This window comes from Lathyrus oleraceus, chromosome 4 (genome assembly GCF_024323335.1).
Source record: "Lathyrus oleraceus cultivar Zhongwan6 chromosome 4, CAAS_Psat_ZW6_1.0, whole genome shotgun sequence".
In the NCBI taxonomy this organism is placed as follows: Eukaryota; Viridiplantae; Streptophyta; class Magnoliopsida; order Fabales; family Fabaceae; genus Lathyrus; species Lathyrus oleraceus.
The window spans coordinates 6,428,982-6,442,421 of record NC_066582.1 but is presented as its reverse complement, the minus strand read 5'-3'; the positions used below and the strand labels follow the sequence as shown (position 1 = coordinate 6,442,421).

Below are 13,440 nucleotides of genomic sequence, written 5' to 3'. Positions count from 1 at the left end.
TATATTCATAGCCTTCAGCTTTTTATCTATTTCGGCAGCAACAGTGTCTTCCAGACGAATTTTATTTGTCTCCAATTTTAGATCAATCACCCCATCTGGTTTACTGGTACACCTGTCATATAGCTCTAGATGCTCATTCGCAGCTATTGCTTCAATAATCCTCTTGATACCAGTGGCTGTTGAGAAATTTGTTGAGCCACCGACTACTGTATCAATCAACTGCTTTGTCTTTATTTTCAGCCCATTAACGAACATCTGCATTTGTTTTGTCTGATCCATATTATGCGTGGGACACGCAACTAAGATTCTTTTGAATCTTTTGTAAGTGTCTCCCAGTGATTCACCATCCTTCTGTTTGAAATTCAGAATTTCATACCTTTTTCTCAGGAATACTGATGCTGGAAAATACTCATTTAAGAATGCAGTTTCCATCTCCTCCCAGGAAGTGATACTACCGGCAGGGAGAGAATAGAACCATTCTTCCGCGTCTTCAGCTAAAGTGAACGGGAACATTCTTAATTTTTTTGCTTCATCAGTGTGACCATCAATTTTCAAGGTGGTGCTCATGGTCAGGAATCTCTGCAGGTGTTTGTTAGCATCTTCATTAACCTTTTCGGTGAAAGGTTTTCTTTCCAATTGATTGATCGTGCTAGGATGCAGTTGAAAATTTGTCACATTCATCGATTGGTTAACTATGGTCAGTCGACCACCCCGTGCGTTTGCACCTCCATAATCACCTAGGAGCCTCTCCGGAGGTGGTTGAGGTGGGTTTTGAGGAGGTGGGACTGGAGGAACTTTAGCCATTGGTTCCTTGACTTCTGGTTGATTCGAGGTACTTTCTTCTGTAGAATCCACTCTTTGTTCTCTACGTCTTCTGTGAAGGGTTCTCTCGATCTCTGCGTCAAAAAGAATTTCAGCTGAGGATTTTCCTCGCATACACTGGTTAGTATAATATAAATGACAGAAATATAATTTTATTGCAGAGCAACAAAATTTTAATTGAAATAGAATTTAAACTCTATATTTTTGGCAGTCCCCGACAACGGCGCCAAAAACTTGATCGGGAAAATAGCAAGTGTACTATTTTGCCTTTTATAGTAATGATGGGGAAATTCCCCGAATGTCGATCTCAAGGACTGCACGTTAATATTTAGTTTAAATTATCATTCAATTAAACAAAAGGAATTAATTTGGGTTTTTGAGTGTAAAAAGAAAGTAATAAAGAAATATAAAAATAAGGGTTTATAGAGAAAAAGGAACAATGCCAGGGAAGGTGTATGATTTATCCTTGTAATTACTCTGAGTTACTATTGCATCAACAAATATTAATTACTACCAGTTCTCAAGGGTATTTTCTCCCAAGTCCTTGGTGAGAAAACCTTTAATCAATCTACCCTCATTCCTATGTCCATAGCCAATGAGTGTGAAGTTAAGCTGTATAATATCAAGAATGCTCTGGTTCATACAGGGTATCCCTAGTCCTAGGTGATATCTACTGCAGAGTAACCTAATGAAAACCTTATCACTGGCGGTCCAACCTAGGTGATAACCATAGATCAATCTCGATTGGCCCGAAAGAGAAAGCAATAAACACATCAAAAGGTTACCGTAAAGAAAATATTATAAATGCAAATGTAAACTCAAATTCATTACAATTCTAAATCAGGGACACACCCCTAGCATTGGGGGATTTAGCTACTCATATTGTTTAAAACCAATGCAAGATAAAAATTACACATTACAAGTAATTGGATGACTTTGATCTTCAATCGCTCCCGCTCATGAATCTCTTCAGCTCTCCAAATGCCTTGATCTCTGTAATACATGATTGCTTCACAATACTGTGGTTTGCTGTACTCCAGGATGATTTTTCCTTTGGCAGAAGACCTCTTTTTATAGTGAAAGTTCCCAGCAGCAGTTGGACAGGTCCACAGATGTCTCCAAAAAGCCCGATGAATGGAAAGCCCGGAGAAATTGGAAATATTGGGCTTGGGCTGACACGGCCCGTGTCAGATGACACGGGTGGCCGTGTCAGCCTACTGGTTTTCCTGACACGCCCATGGCATGCCAACACGGGTGGAGTCTTTGCCTGACACGACCCGTGTCAGCTGACACGGGTGGCCGTGTCAGGTTACTATTTTCTTCCTCTATCTCCCTTTCCCTGACATTGCCCGTGTCAGCTGACACTGGTGGCCATGTCAGGCCTCCTGTACTGGGATTTTCTGCTCTTTTTCATACCGGACTCTCGCACTGTCGTGTTCTGAGTTCTCCGGTTCTTCTACCTAGATCTGTCTGACAAAAACACAACTATTCCACGCATAAAACCAAAATAAACAAAATAAAACCTAATAAAGATTAAAAATGCGTAAATGACATAACGAAAGTAAAACTACTCGAATTGTACCTTAAATGCGTGCACAGTGTATCAAATGTCTCTGATTTGCGTCGGGTCAGTAATGAAAACTTACTATAAATGGTGACTGATCATTAGGCATCACGGGTGGCCGCGTCAGGGCTATTGTATCGTCCAATTTCCTCTTCCGACGGGTCCGGAATGTCTAATTCCCTTGGCGATTCCTTCAGTATTCTTGCTTACACCTGAAACCAGTAAAACTACCACAAGGAGACATAAAACGGAGTATAATGATGCAAACTAAAGATAATTAACAAACTGAAATAAAAATGCAAACATCTAATTTACTAAACAGAATAACAAAACAGGTAGAATAATATGTTACCGACTTCGTGAAATTGTGCCGAATGAGTGTCAAAAAAACAAGTAGAATTGGAGACCGATCACAACCCCAAACTTATCTCATTGCTTGTCCTCAAGTGATGCTCGAGACATCAGGACGGTCACCCCCAAATTCTGCATCCACAATGCTATTGTGATCTTTCGCGATTCTCTATTCACTTTTCATTCACTATTTTACTCTTTCCCGACTTCTGACTTCCGCTACACTTTCACATTGACGCACCTTCTGGCCTGTAGCTTTTCACACTCTCACCAAATCTCTCGGGGTCAAAGTGTTTTCACTCAAAAATAGAGCATGCAATTTCAGCTCTTAGGTTTGAATAACAGATACCTTCATAACAAAAACACACAACACACACTATTCGAGGGCTTTTTGGGTTATAGTGGGGCTAATGTGCAAGGTGGGGAAACTTAACAAAACAAAAAGGGAAAAACTAGAGGTTCAGGCAAAGAGTCTGTGTTGCTACCCTTGTAACTGTGTTCAATCTTTTAATCAAGAGGTTTTTCTTTTGGGCACCATTCTTGTTAGGATTCATTGGCTCTTATTTTTCTCTTCCTTTTTTATGGCTCTTTTGAGCACGCTTTTTGCCAACCTCAATTCTTCTAGATAAGTGCTTCATGATACTCCTCATATTTTTTTCATTTCTCTTTTTTTTCTTTTGAAGTTTCGTACTTTTCTATTTTTTTTGCACTTATCTAATCTTCATCGGTGTCCCAAAAAATGTAGAAACCCCAAACTTAGGATTTTCTACAGATCTGGGGTCAACAACACTTATCCAAGCAAGGTACAATAGTGTTTGGGCTTACGGTTATTTACAATGGTTAAACAACAAACAAAAGGAAATTTGGCTCGAATTGAGTGAACGAAGGGTAATAATGGAGGGTTGGCTGGAAAGGCTCAGGGTTAAAATAAAAAAAAAATTCCTCAGTGTGTACATGTGTGTTATGAAATCCCAACATCTCTTATGCAAACTCAGAGAGACAGAGACATACCTGAAAAGCTCTCATGATGACAAGTGTTTGGCCTTTTTGTAGTTCTCACCATGTTTGGTATAGCTTGCAAACTTCCAAGATACCTCTCAGTGTGATGTAACTTCGTCTTCGCTTTGGTTACAAAGTATTCCTGTGTAGTCCAGTGACAGAGAATCGCGTCTGATTATTCAGATCAACAACATCAACTTTCGAGGGTTTCCAGAAGAGCAAGTAGAGGAATGTGTCTTTCATCCAATCGCTCCAAGCCTCATCATTCATCCGACACGAATGTTCTCTATTTGTAACACACAAAATACCACACGACTAATTATTTTAAACAAAAATAATAAAATTCTGAAAATACTAAGAACAAATAATAAAAACCCCACACACTTGAACCAAACATTGTCCGCAATGTTTAATCCAAGATAGAGGGGGACTCACACAGGCTCACTGCGGTGGAGGAAATTGCAACATCAGCCGTTGCATCATCGCATGCATCTCATCCATAAGATTCCCTTGATGGGCTTTCTCTATCCCTTGGCGTGTTTGCTCCACTCGGAGATCGCCGATCTTTGTCTGCATCCACAACCATTGGTCCGGTGTCACATATGACAACCCGACACCTGGGTGCATGGTATCCTCTGGCAGAGCAACAAATTGCTCTTGTTCCTGCACCTCTTCCTCTTGTTGGTCACCTACAACAAATGGGTCAGCATTGTGCTCGTCCATATCATCTTGGACAACACTCTCATATAGCCAATTGGCCGTGTTGGCAATGCTAATTCTTGCAGGGTTAGGAATAGCCATAATAAACTGACCAGAACTCATTAAAGCGTAATAATCATAAATTTGTGATATCATACCTTGCTAAACCAATGCGTTCATGTCCAATTTACGCTTACATGCCACTGGTGTCTTATTTAGTGTAGTAGGGTCATAGCTGAAATGGTGGGCAATCTGTGTGATTATGCCCCCGATGGAAATTCCACCTTGGGCTGCTTTCCCCACTCGACCCAGGTAGTCCGCTGCAAATGTTGCAACGCTCACAAAAACTCGGTTTTCCATGGCAAATAGAAAGAAGAGCTCCCTCTGGGTAGCCACACCTGTACTATCACCGCTACCGAAAAGCGTGAAATCCAGTACCTTTTGAGCATACCTGAAACAAGGGTTCTGAATGGCAGATGCTTTCGCCCCTTTAGCAACATAATCTGATCGTCCTGTGATGGCCAACCAGAAATTATTAGCATCAAAACTATCTGGTACGACTCCGGGGCCATACAAGGGTAGGCGGAGAATCTCATCCAGCTGCTCCACTGTTAACTTGTGGTCGACATTATATAACCTGAAATTCATCGTCCCTCCATAGTATATCATTGTACCTGTCCACCCTTTTTTCAACTTAAACTCAATGATTCTAAAAAATTCTAATGTGATGCGCTCATATGTAGGCGCTTCACAATGCATAAATTCAAGCATGCCGAGGACATGAAATATCCTATCTAATTCCTCCTACAGACCCAATTGAAATAAAGTGCCAGAGCCTAGGTACCTCGTCAGTGTTATCTTACATTTAACGTGAGATGAGTACCATCGTTCGTGCTCCAGGTTGTCGAAGATTATGTCGTGCGAATTCGGATGATGGATGGTCCGTTTCCGAGGCCTCGATGATTCAGCTTCTATTTGCTTCCCCTTAGAAATTCTCTTCGGCGACATGATTGGTTCCTGCAACAAAAATTTATGACCAAAGATAAAGTATGGAATAAGGAAAAGTGATTATTGTGGCCTTGTAGAGGACAGAGAGTAGAGCAACTTTTGTGAAGGGTGTTGGCGATTTGGACGGAGTACGGCGGTAAAGTAGTGAGCTTTTTGTTGGTGAGGTTATGGAGAACTTTGAAAAAGAATGGAGGAAGGAGAAAGGTTTGGTGAATATGGGAGAGAGGAGGTGAGAAAACCAGATTTAATGGATTAAATGAGATTAAAATGGTTCTAAGTGGTGGAAAATCCGGGTGGGGTCCACACAATAAAAAAAAAATTGAATTTTGAAAAATCTAATCGTGCTGCCTGACACGAGCCTTGTCCCGTGACACGGGCGACCGTGTCAGGCCACTGGTTTTGGTCTCCACTTACAACAGAGCTGAAACGGACCGTGTCAGCCTACTGGAAAATTTCATCTCCTTTGTGCCTTGCTTGACACAGGCCATGTCAGGTGACAAGGGCACCCGTGTCAGGGCCCTGTTTTCCTCAAAAAATCTGACTTATTTTTCTCTGTTTTCCCTTTCTCTTTTAGCCAACTGCCTTCTATGAGTTTGGCTCAAACCTTTTCTTCTGTATTGTGCGATTAACCTTCGAACCTAAAAATAAAAATTTGAAACACACCAAACACTAAAATAATTAGAATTAAACCGCGTGGGTTGCCTCCCATGAAGCGTTGCGTTTAACGTCTCATGGCTAGACGATCGTCTCTCTTATCCTCTGAGACGAACATTATCAATCAGACTAATTTCCTACCCTTTGTAGTAATGTTTCAACCTTTGTTCGTTCACCTTAAATGTATCCCCATTACTAGGATTTTTAAGTTCTATTGCTCCATGGGGGAACACTCTGTGTACCAAAAACGGACCCGACCACCTGGATTTCAACTTCCCTGGAAAGAGTTTTAGCCTGGAATTGAACAAGAGCACCAGTTGTCCCTCGACAAACTCCTTTCTCTATAGCTTCTGATCATGCCATTTTTTTTGTCTTCTTCTTGTAGAGTTTGGCATTCTCACAGGCTTGATTTCTAAACTCTTCTAACTCGTGGAGCTGGAGGATTCAGGATTCACTAGCTTTGGCAAGATCATAATTTAAGAATTTGGATGCCCAAAAACGTTTTGTGCTCCAACTCTAGTGGCAAGTGACAAGCTTTACCATAAACTAACTGATAGGAAGACATACCTATGGGCGTTTTGAATGTCGTTCTGTATGCCCATAGTGCATCTTCTAACTTCATTGCCCAGTCTTTCTGAGATGCGCATACATACTTTTCTAGTATTTGCTTTATCTGTATGTTGGACACTTCGACCTAGCCACTCGTTCGCGGGTGATTCGAATTGGCGATCTTGTGTTTAACATTATATTTCTTAAGCAGATTCTCTGTCATTTTGTTCAAAAAATGAGTACCATCATCACTGATAAGTGCTCTCGGCACTCCAAATCTCAAAAACATATTATTCTCTAGAAAGGTCACAACCACTTTGGAATCATTGGTGGACAATGCCACCACTTCCACCCACTTTGGTACATAGTCTACTGCTACCAAGATGTAATTTTTTCCAAATGAAGGTGGAAAAGGCCCCATGAAGTCTATTCCCTAGACATCAAACAATTCAACTTCCAACATAACGTTTTGTGGCATTTGATTTCTCTTAGAAGTATTCCCCATTCTTTGACATCTGTCGTATTCTTTGACGATGTCTTAAGCATCTTTGAACAGTGTGGGCCAATATATACCTGACTGAAGGACTTTAGCCGCTGTTCTGTCACCACTGAAGTGTCCTCCATAATCTGAGTCATGATAAGCTCTGAGTACATCCCTTTGTTACGTATCTTCTGACCAGCCCATCCATTCCTCTCTTGTATAGGAATGGGTCATCCCACAAGTAGAACCTACAATCATGGACAAACTTTTTCTTCTTGTTAGAATCAAAATTGTTAGGGATTACACCCCCACCAAATAATTTGCGTAGTTTGTGAACCATGGGATACCGATGACAACGAGGATGTGTTCATCAGCGAACTCATCCTTTATCAGTCTCTTTTCTATTGTTTCTTCGATTGGTGACATTCGGGATAGATGATCTGCTACTGTGTTTTCACATCCCCTGTTGTCCCTAATCTCTACATCAAATTCTTGGAGGAGTAAGATCCACCTGAGAAGCCTCGACTTAGAATCCTATTTAGCAAACAAATATTTCAAAGCGGCATGGTCAGTATAAATGACAACCTTCGATCCTAATAAGTATTGCCTTAATTTCTCAAATGCATAAACCACGGCCAATAATTCTTTCTCAGTAGGTGCATAGTTCATCTGTGCAGGGTTTAACATATGACTAGCATAGTAAATAACATGTAGCAACTTCTCTCTTTGTTGTCCTAGGATTGCCCCTACAACAATATCACTCGCATCACACATGATCTCAAACGGAAGAGACCAATCTAGGGCAATAACAATTGGTGCTGAAATCAATTTGTTCTTCAATGTCTCAAAGGCTATGGTGCATTCTTTGTCGAACATAAACGCCTTATCCTTAACCAATAGAGTGGTTAGCGGTTTTGCGATTTTTGAGAAATCTCAGATGAACCTGCGGTAGAAACTCGAGTGTCCTAAGAAACTCATGATACCCTTCTCATTAACAGGCGGTGGGAGCTTAGATATCACTTCCACCTTTTCTTGGTCAACTTCCATTCCCTTGTAGGAAATTTTGTGACCCAATATTATCTCTTCTCGCACCATGAAGTGACATTTCTCCTAGTTCAGAATTAAGTTTGTTTTCTGGCACCTGTCTAAAACAAGAGAGAGGTTAGTTAAATAGTTATCAAATGAGGATCCAAAGACCAAAAAGTCATCCATGGACACTTCCATATGCTTTTCAAGCATGTCGACGAAGATGGAAGTCATGCAGCGCTGGAAGGTGGTTGGAGCATTACACAACCCGAATGGCATTCTTCGGTATGCAAACACGCCATACGGGCATGTGAATGTTGTCTTCTCTTGGTCTTCCGGAGCAACTGCAATCTGATTATACCCGGAGTATCCATCTAGAAAACAATAGTAATCATGTCCAGCTAACCTTTCCAACATTTGGTCAATAAATGGCAACGAGAAGTGGTCCTTCCTAGTTGTTGTGTTCAACCTTCTGTAGTCAATGCAAATACGCCACCCAATAATTGTCCGAGTAGGGATTATCTCATTCTTTTCATTCCTTATTACGGTGGTCCCCCCTTTCTTTGGGACGACATGCACCGGGCTCACCCAAGGGCTGTCAGAAATAGGATATATAAGACCTGCGTCTAACAATTTTACCACCTCTTTTCAAACAACTTCTTTCATTGGTGGGTTGAGTCTTCTCTGCGGTTGGACAACCGGTTTGTGGTCTTCTTCCATGAGAATTTTATGCATGCACACAGTAGGGCTAATACCTTGCAAATCCTCAATTGCCCATCCAATAGCATTTTTGTATTTTTTTAGGACTTGGATGAGCTTCTCTTCTTGGATATTCTTTAGGCTCGAATTTATGATAACATGAAATTTGCCTTCAGAATCGAGAAAGACATGTTTGAGATTATCAGGAAGTTGTTTCAACTCCGTTCCCTTCTTGGGCTCTTTATCCTCCTCACTAGTTTTAGGTAGTCGTAAATCTTCCCACCGGTGTGGTCGAGATCCTTTCCACGGGGGTTGTGCGTGCAACAAGGCTAGCACTTTAGATTCCCCGTTGTCCACTTCTTTATCACTGTCAAAAATGGATAAACTCAACACTCTTTCCAAAGGTAACTGTGGTGCATTCAAAGGACTATCATACGTCATCACCTGATCCAGAACCTCTATAGTATGACTGGTATAAATATCATCTTTGTACCTCATGGTATTTTAAACATTGATCTCTAATTCCTCATCATAAACCTTCAACGTCATAGTCCATTCTTCTATGTTGATCAAACACCTTCCCGTCTCTAAAAAGGGTATCCTAAGAACGAGAGGGATCTCTTCATCTTCCAGCATTTCTAGAATTACGAAATCCACAGGGAATACAAACTTGTCAATTTTCACCATAACATCTTCAACAATACCATACGGTTTCTTGACCGAATGATCGGAGAATTGGAGTGTCATCCTGGTATCTTGCATAACCCCTATACCAAGCTTCTTGTCATTGGATAACGGCATGAGACTCACACTAGCTCCTAGATAAATAAGAGCTTTATTGATTGACCTATCTCCAATAGTACAAGGGATAGTGACAACTCCTCGATCTTTCTTCTTTATTGGAATCTTCATACCCTGCAAAATAGCACTACAAGTTTCGGTTAAAATAATCGGGTTGGTGTCGATGGCACGCCTCTTAGAAATGATGTCCTTCATGAACTTGGCATAAGTAGGCATCTGTTCAAGTGCCTCCAACAATGGAATGTTAATCTCTAGCTTCTTGAACAACTTTAGGAACTTTTCAAAGTTTTTCTCATGTTGCCCCTTTTCTTGTTTTTGGTGGGAAAAGGAAGCTTAACAACCGACTTAGGCTCAATGACTGTCTCTTTCACTACTGGTTTCGGTGCCACAACTTCTTCCCTCACTATTTCACTTTCTTTGATCTCAAGATCCACATCGATCAATCGATCTTCCTCTTCATCCATCTCCTCAACTACTTCATAAGATTTACCACTTCTTGTTGTCACAGTGCTTACATTATTATGCTCTCTAAGATTTTTCACAGTTGCACTAGGTAGAGCACTTTGTGCTTGAGAACTCGAGGCTAATTGTTGTGCTATTTGCCCCATCTGGACTTCAATATTTTTTATGGATGTTATGGTGTTTTTCTGATTGTTACGGGTTTCTTCTTGGAATTGAATATTATGAGCTGCCATTCTTTAAATGGCAATCTCCCAATCAGCTTTCTTAGGGGCTTGTTGTTGCTGTTGTTGATATTGAGTTTGGTATTGACCGTGTTGAGGAGCGTTCCCTTTCTGGTCTTTCCATGAGAAGTTGGGATGATTCTTCCAACCCGGATTATACATGTTGGAATAAGGATTATTCTGCTTCAAAAATTTGATTTCCTCCATTTGTTGAGGAGTTTCAAAACAATACACTGTTTGGTGCAGACCATTGCAAATTTCACAATAGACAGTAGGAACCGGTTGGACCTGTGCCACATTTTGGGTACCTATATTAATCGCCTTCAGCTTCTTCTCAACTTCAGCAGCTATAGTATCTTTGATACGTATTTTATTGGTTTCCAACTTTAAATCGATAACCCCTTCTGGTTTACTTTGACATCTATCGTACAGCTCCAAGTGCTCATTGGCATCAATAGCTTCAATGATCTTCTTTATACCGGTGTGTAGCGGGGTATTCATTACCATTAGAGATATTGACTAAATCCAAGGTAAATCATACAAGTCGAGTCGCCACCGCACTTCTATTTATCCAAAGGAATGGTTAGAAAGCAAACAAAAACCTAAAAGTTTTACCGAATCAAAAACTAGTAAAAATGTCAGAGATCTGGGTAAGGGGGTTGTTTATGCAATGGGAAGGTATTAGGCACCCAAAGCATCCTATGTACTCCTAGGGAGCCCTTTTCACATTTGTTGCAAAGGTTGTTGTTTTTTTTTTTGAAAATTTATTTGTGCAAACATGATTGAAGGGATGAGAAAAGCGTGTATGTTTATCTAATGTACTACTTACTAAAAGAAGGGTCAAAAGAAAATGACTCGCACGGACGTCGCATCCACTGCATACGTATCTCATCTGAATCTGAGAATCAGAGTGTTCGTAGCTCGGCTACCTATGTGTTAAAGAGGAGTGTGCTCCCTAAGACATCACGTCTTATGCCTACGTATCTCATATGGGATGAAAATCAGAGCAAAACGTAGTTCAACCACCTATGGGGTAAGGGTTGTGTTTTAGGGTGAACGACGTTACTACGCAATCTACCGGATGCTCGACCTTTGGAGACTTACTCGCCTGTAGTAGAAGGAGATAACGTGTTCTTAGGAGAAGAAAAATCAATGAGTTTGGGGTGTTTAGGGATGCTCATGCAAAAAGGCAGTCCTAGATGAAGGAACCGCGCTACCCTAAATGACATGCCACGAGAGGCTATACGAAACCTAAGAAATCGGTAACATGCGGGAAAAGTAAAGGGATCGAGAGATCTACCGTACGGATAAAGATCCGAAGTAACAACAATTAGATAAATAAGAAACCCAAAGACTCTTCCAAGCTAACACCATCAAAGAAAGTGAGTCAGTACAGGTAATCGGAATAAACCTCCAGGTGGTATCCCACAGATAAAGTGGAACGCCAGGCAAGCCATCTATGCAAGAGTATGTGAGCCCTCAAAAAAACTCAACAAACAGGTTAGAGTAATATGACGGAATTAGGAGAAAACAATGCCATAACAAACACAAAACAGGTTAGAGCAAACAGGATAGGGTAATCAAGAGTTGCCCCCAAATTAAAATGTAACCACATGAATCATGCCATTAAAATTCACAAAAAGCTCACAAAAAGCAACCAAGGGTAGGAGGCCTAAACCTCTTGTCAAACACATGCATTAAAAGGGTATAAAAAATTTCAGGTTGAAAGTATAAAGTAGTGGAAATAGGGCAAACCTGATTGGAGAGATCGATTGAAATTGAATTCCACCCGTGAGTTTGCAGAACAATCTGAGGGTTTATATGAGGGAATTGGTTCTTTGCCGATGAGTTCCCTTCAGTCTCTGGAGGTTGCTCTGAACTCTGTTAGCTCTTCTCTCACTATATTTTTCCTGCCAGGGTAATAGGAATAGAATGAAATTTTGTTTCACTTAAACTCTAAATTTATAACCTGATTTTTGTGGACCTGTGGGCTCAAATATGAGAGGCCCAAGTCCAAAATTCTTCTATTATATTTTAATTATTTATTTATTTATTTTCGTTTTCGTTTTTTTTTTCGTTTTTCATTCTATTTTTTTTTTAAAAACACGTGGGCTTCGCCTAGCGAGCATGACCGTTCAAGAAATTCCTCTGAGCGTAGGTGATTCTGGTGGCTTTTCTTGGGACTCGCTAAGCGACCCATTCTGCTCGCCTAGCGAGCATGACAACTCATGAACAAACTTTTGCTCCTTCAAGATTAACGTTTTGACTGACGAATAGACCCCATTTGAACCTGTTGGAAGTATCTCAAGCCATTCCCTTGTGTTGACTGATCATCTAAATAGAACCCACAAAGTGTCTTGGATGATACTCAAGCTTCAAACAAAAGATGTTAATGACACATTTTTGTGTTTTTGGTTAGTAAACAAAAGTAAGAGAAACAATGATGTATAATTCAAGCATGCTTGGTGATCTCAAACCAATCACAAGGAGTCCCACCCAAAGGCAAAGGGAACCAAGATGCTAAAGATCCTTGAGGCAATGCAAATGCAATGTTATGATGCCATGAGGAATCTTAGGGTCAAAATTGGGGTCTTACAGATGCCCCTATTTAAGGTCATTCTAGCCGGAGAAGTGAAGGTTAAAATCTTCGTCTCAACGGGGTAGAATGGGCTTAAATAATAACAAAGAGACGAATTTTGGTCCCTAAGAGACCTCATGATGCAAATGTAGGTATGAAAAATGGTAGCACTCTGTGGAGATATGTGTCCACAAAAGCAAAGAAATCAGAAGCCACTGATAATCCATATGAGCAATTCACTCCATGGGACCAAGACCCTGGGGACTCTCCTGGGGATAGAAAAGGGATAAAAATGCGCGAGCAGGTCACGACTCAAAGCGTGGGGAATAGAATTCCAAAGGGAAAAGATCCAATGGAAAGACTTGAGCTGACTCGAAGATGCATGTATTAGGGAATATGCCAATATAGCAAAAAACTATCCACAGCGGATACTTCGGATAAAATCCGGATGAAAATAATCCACTAAGGGACTTCGCTGGGGATGTCCACAAGGAAACTCCTGGGGAAGCAGCGGGACGAGGTATTA

At 40.8% G+C, this 13,440-nt stretch overlaps 1 protein-coding gene across 1 annotated transcript; it reads right to left on the bottom strand.

Annotated features, from left to right (window-relative positions):
* Positions 1–9,356: 9,356 nt before the first annotated feature.
* Positions 9,357–9,869, bottom strand: LOC127135076 (uncharacterized). Its single transcript, XM_051061895.1, has one exon. It carries the CDS (start codon positions 9,867–9,869, stop codon positions 9,357–9,359), a length of 513 nt encoding a protein of 170 aa, XP_050917852.1.
* Positions 9,870–13,440: the final 3,571 nt, after the last annotated feature.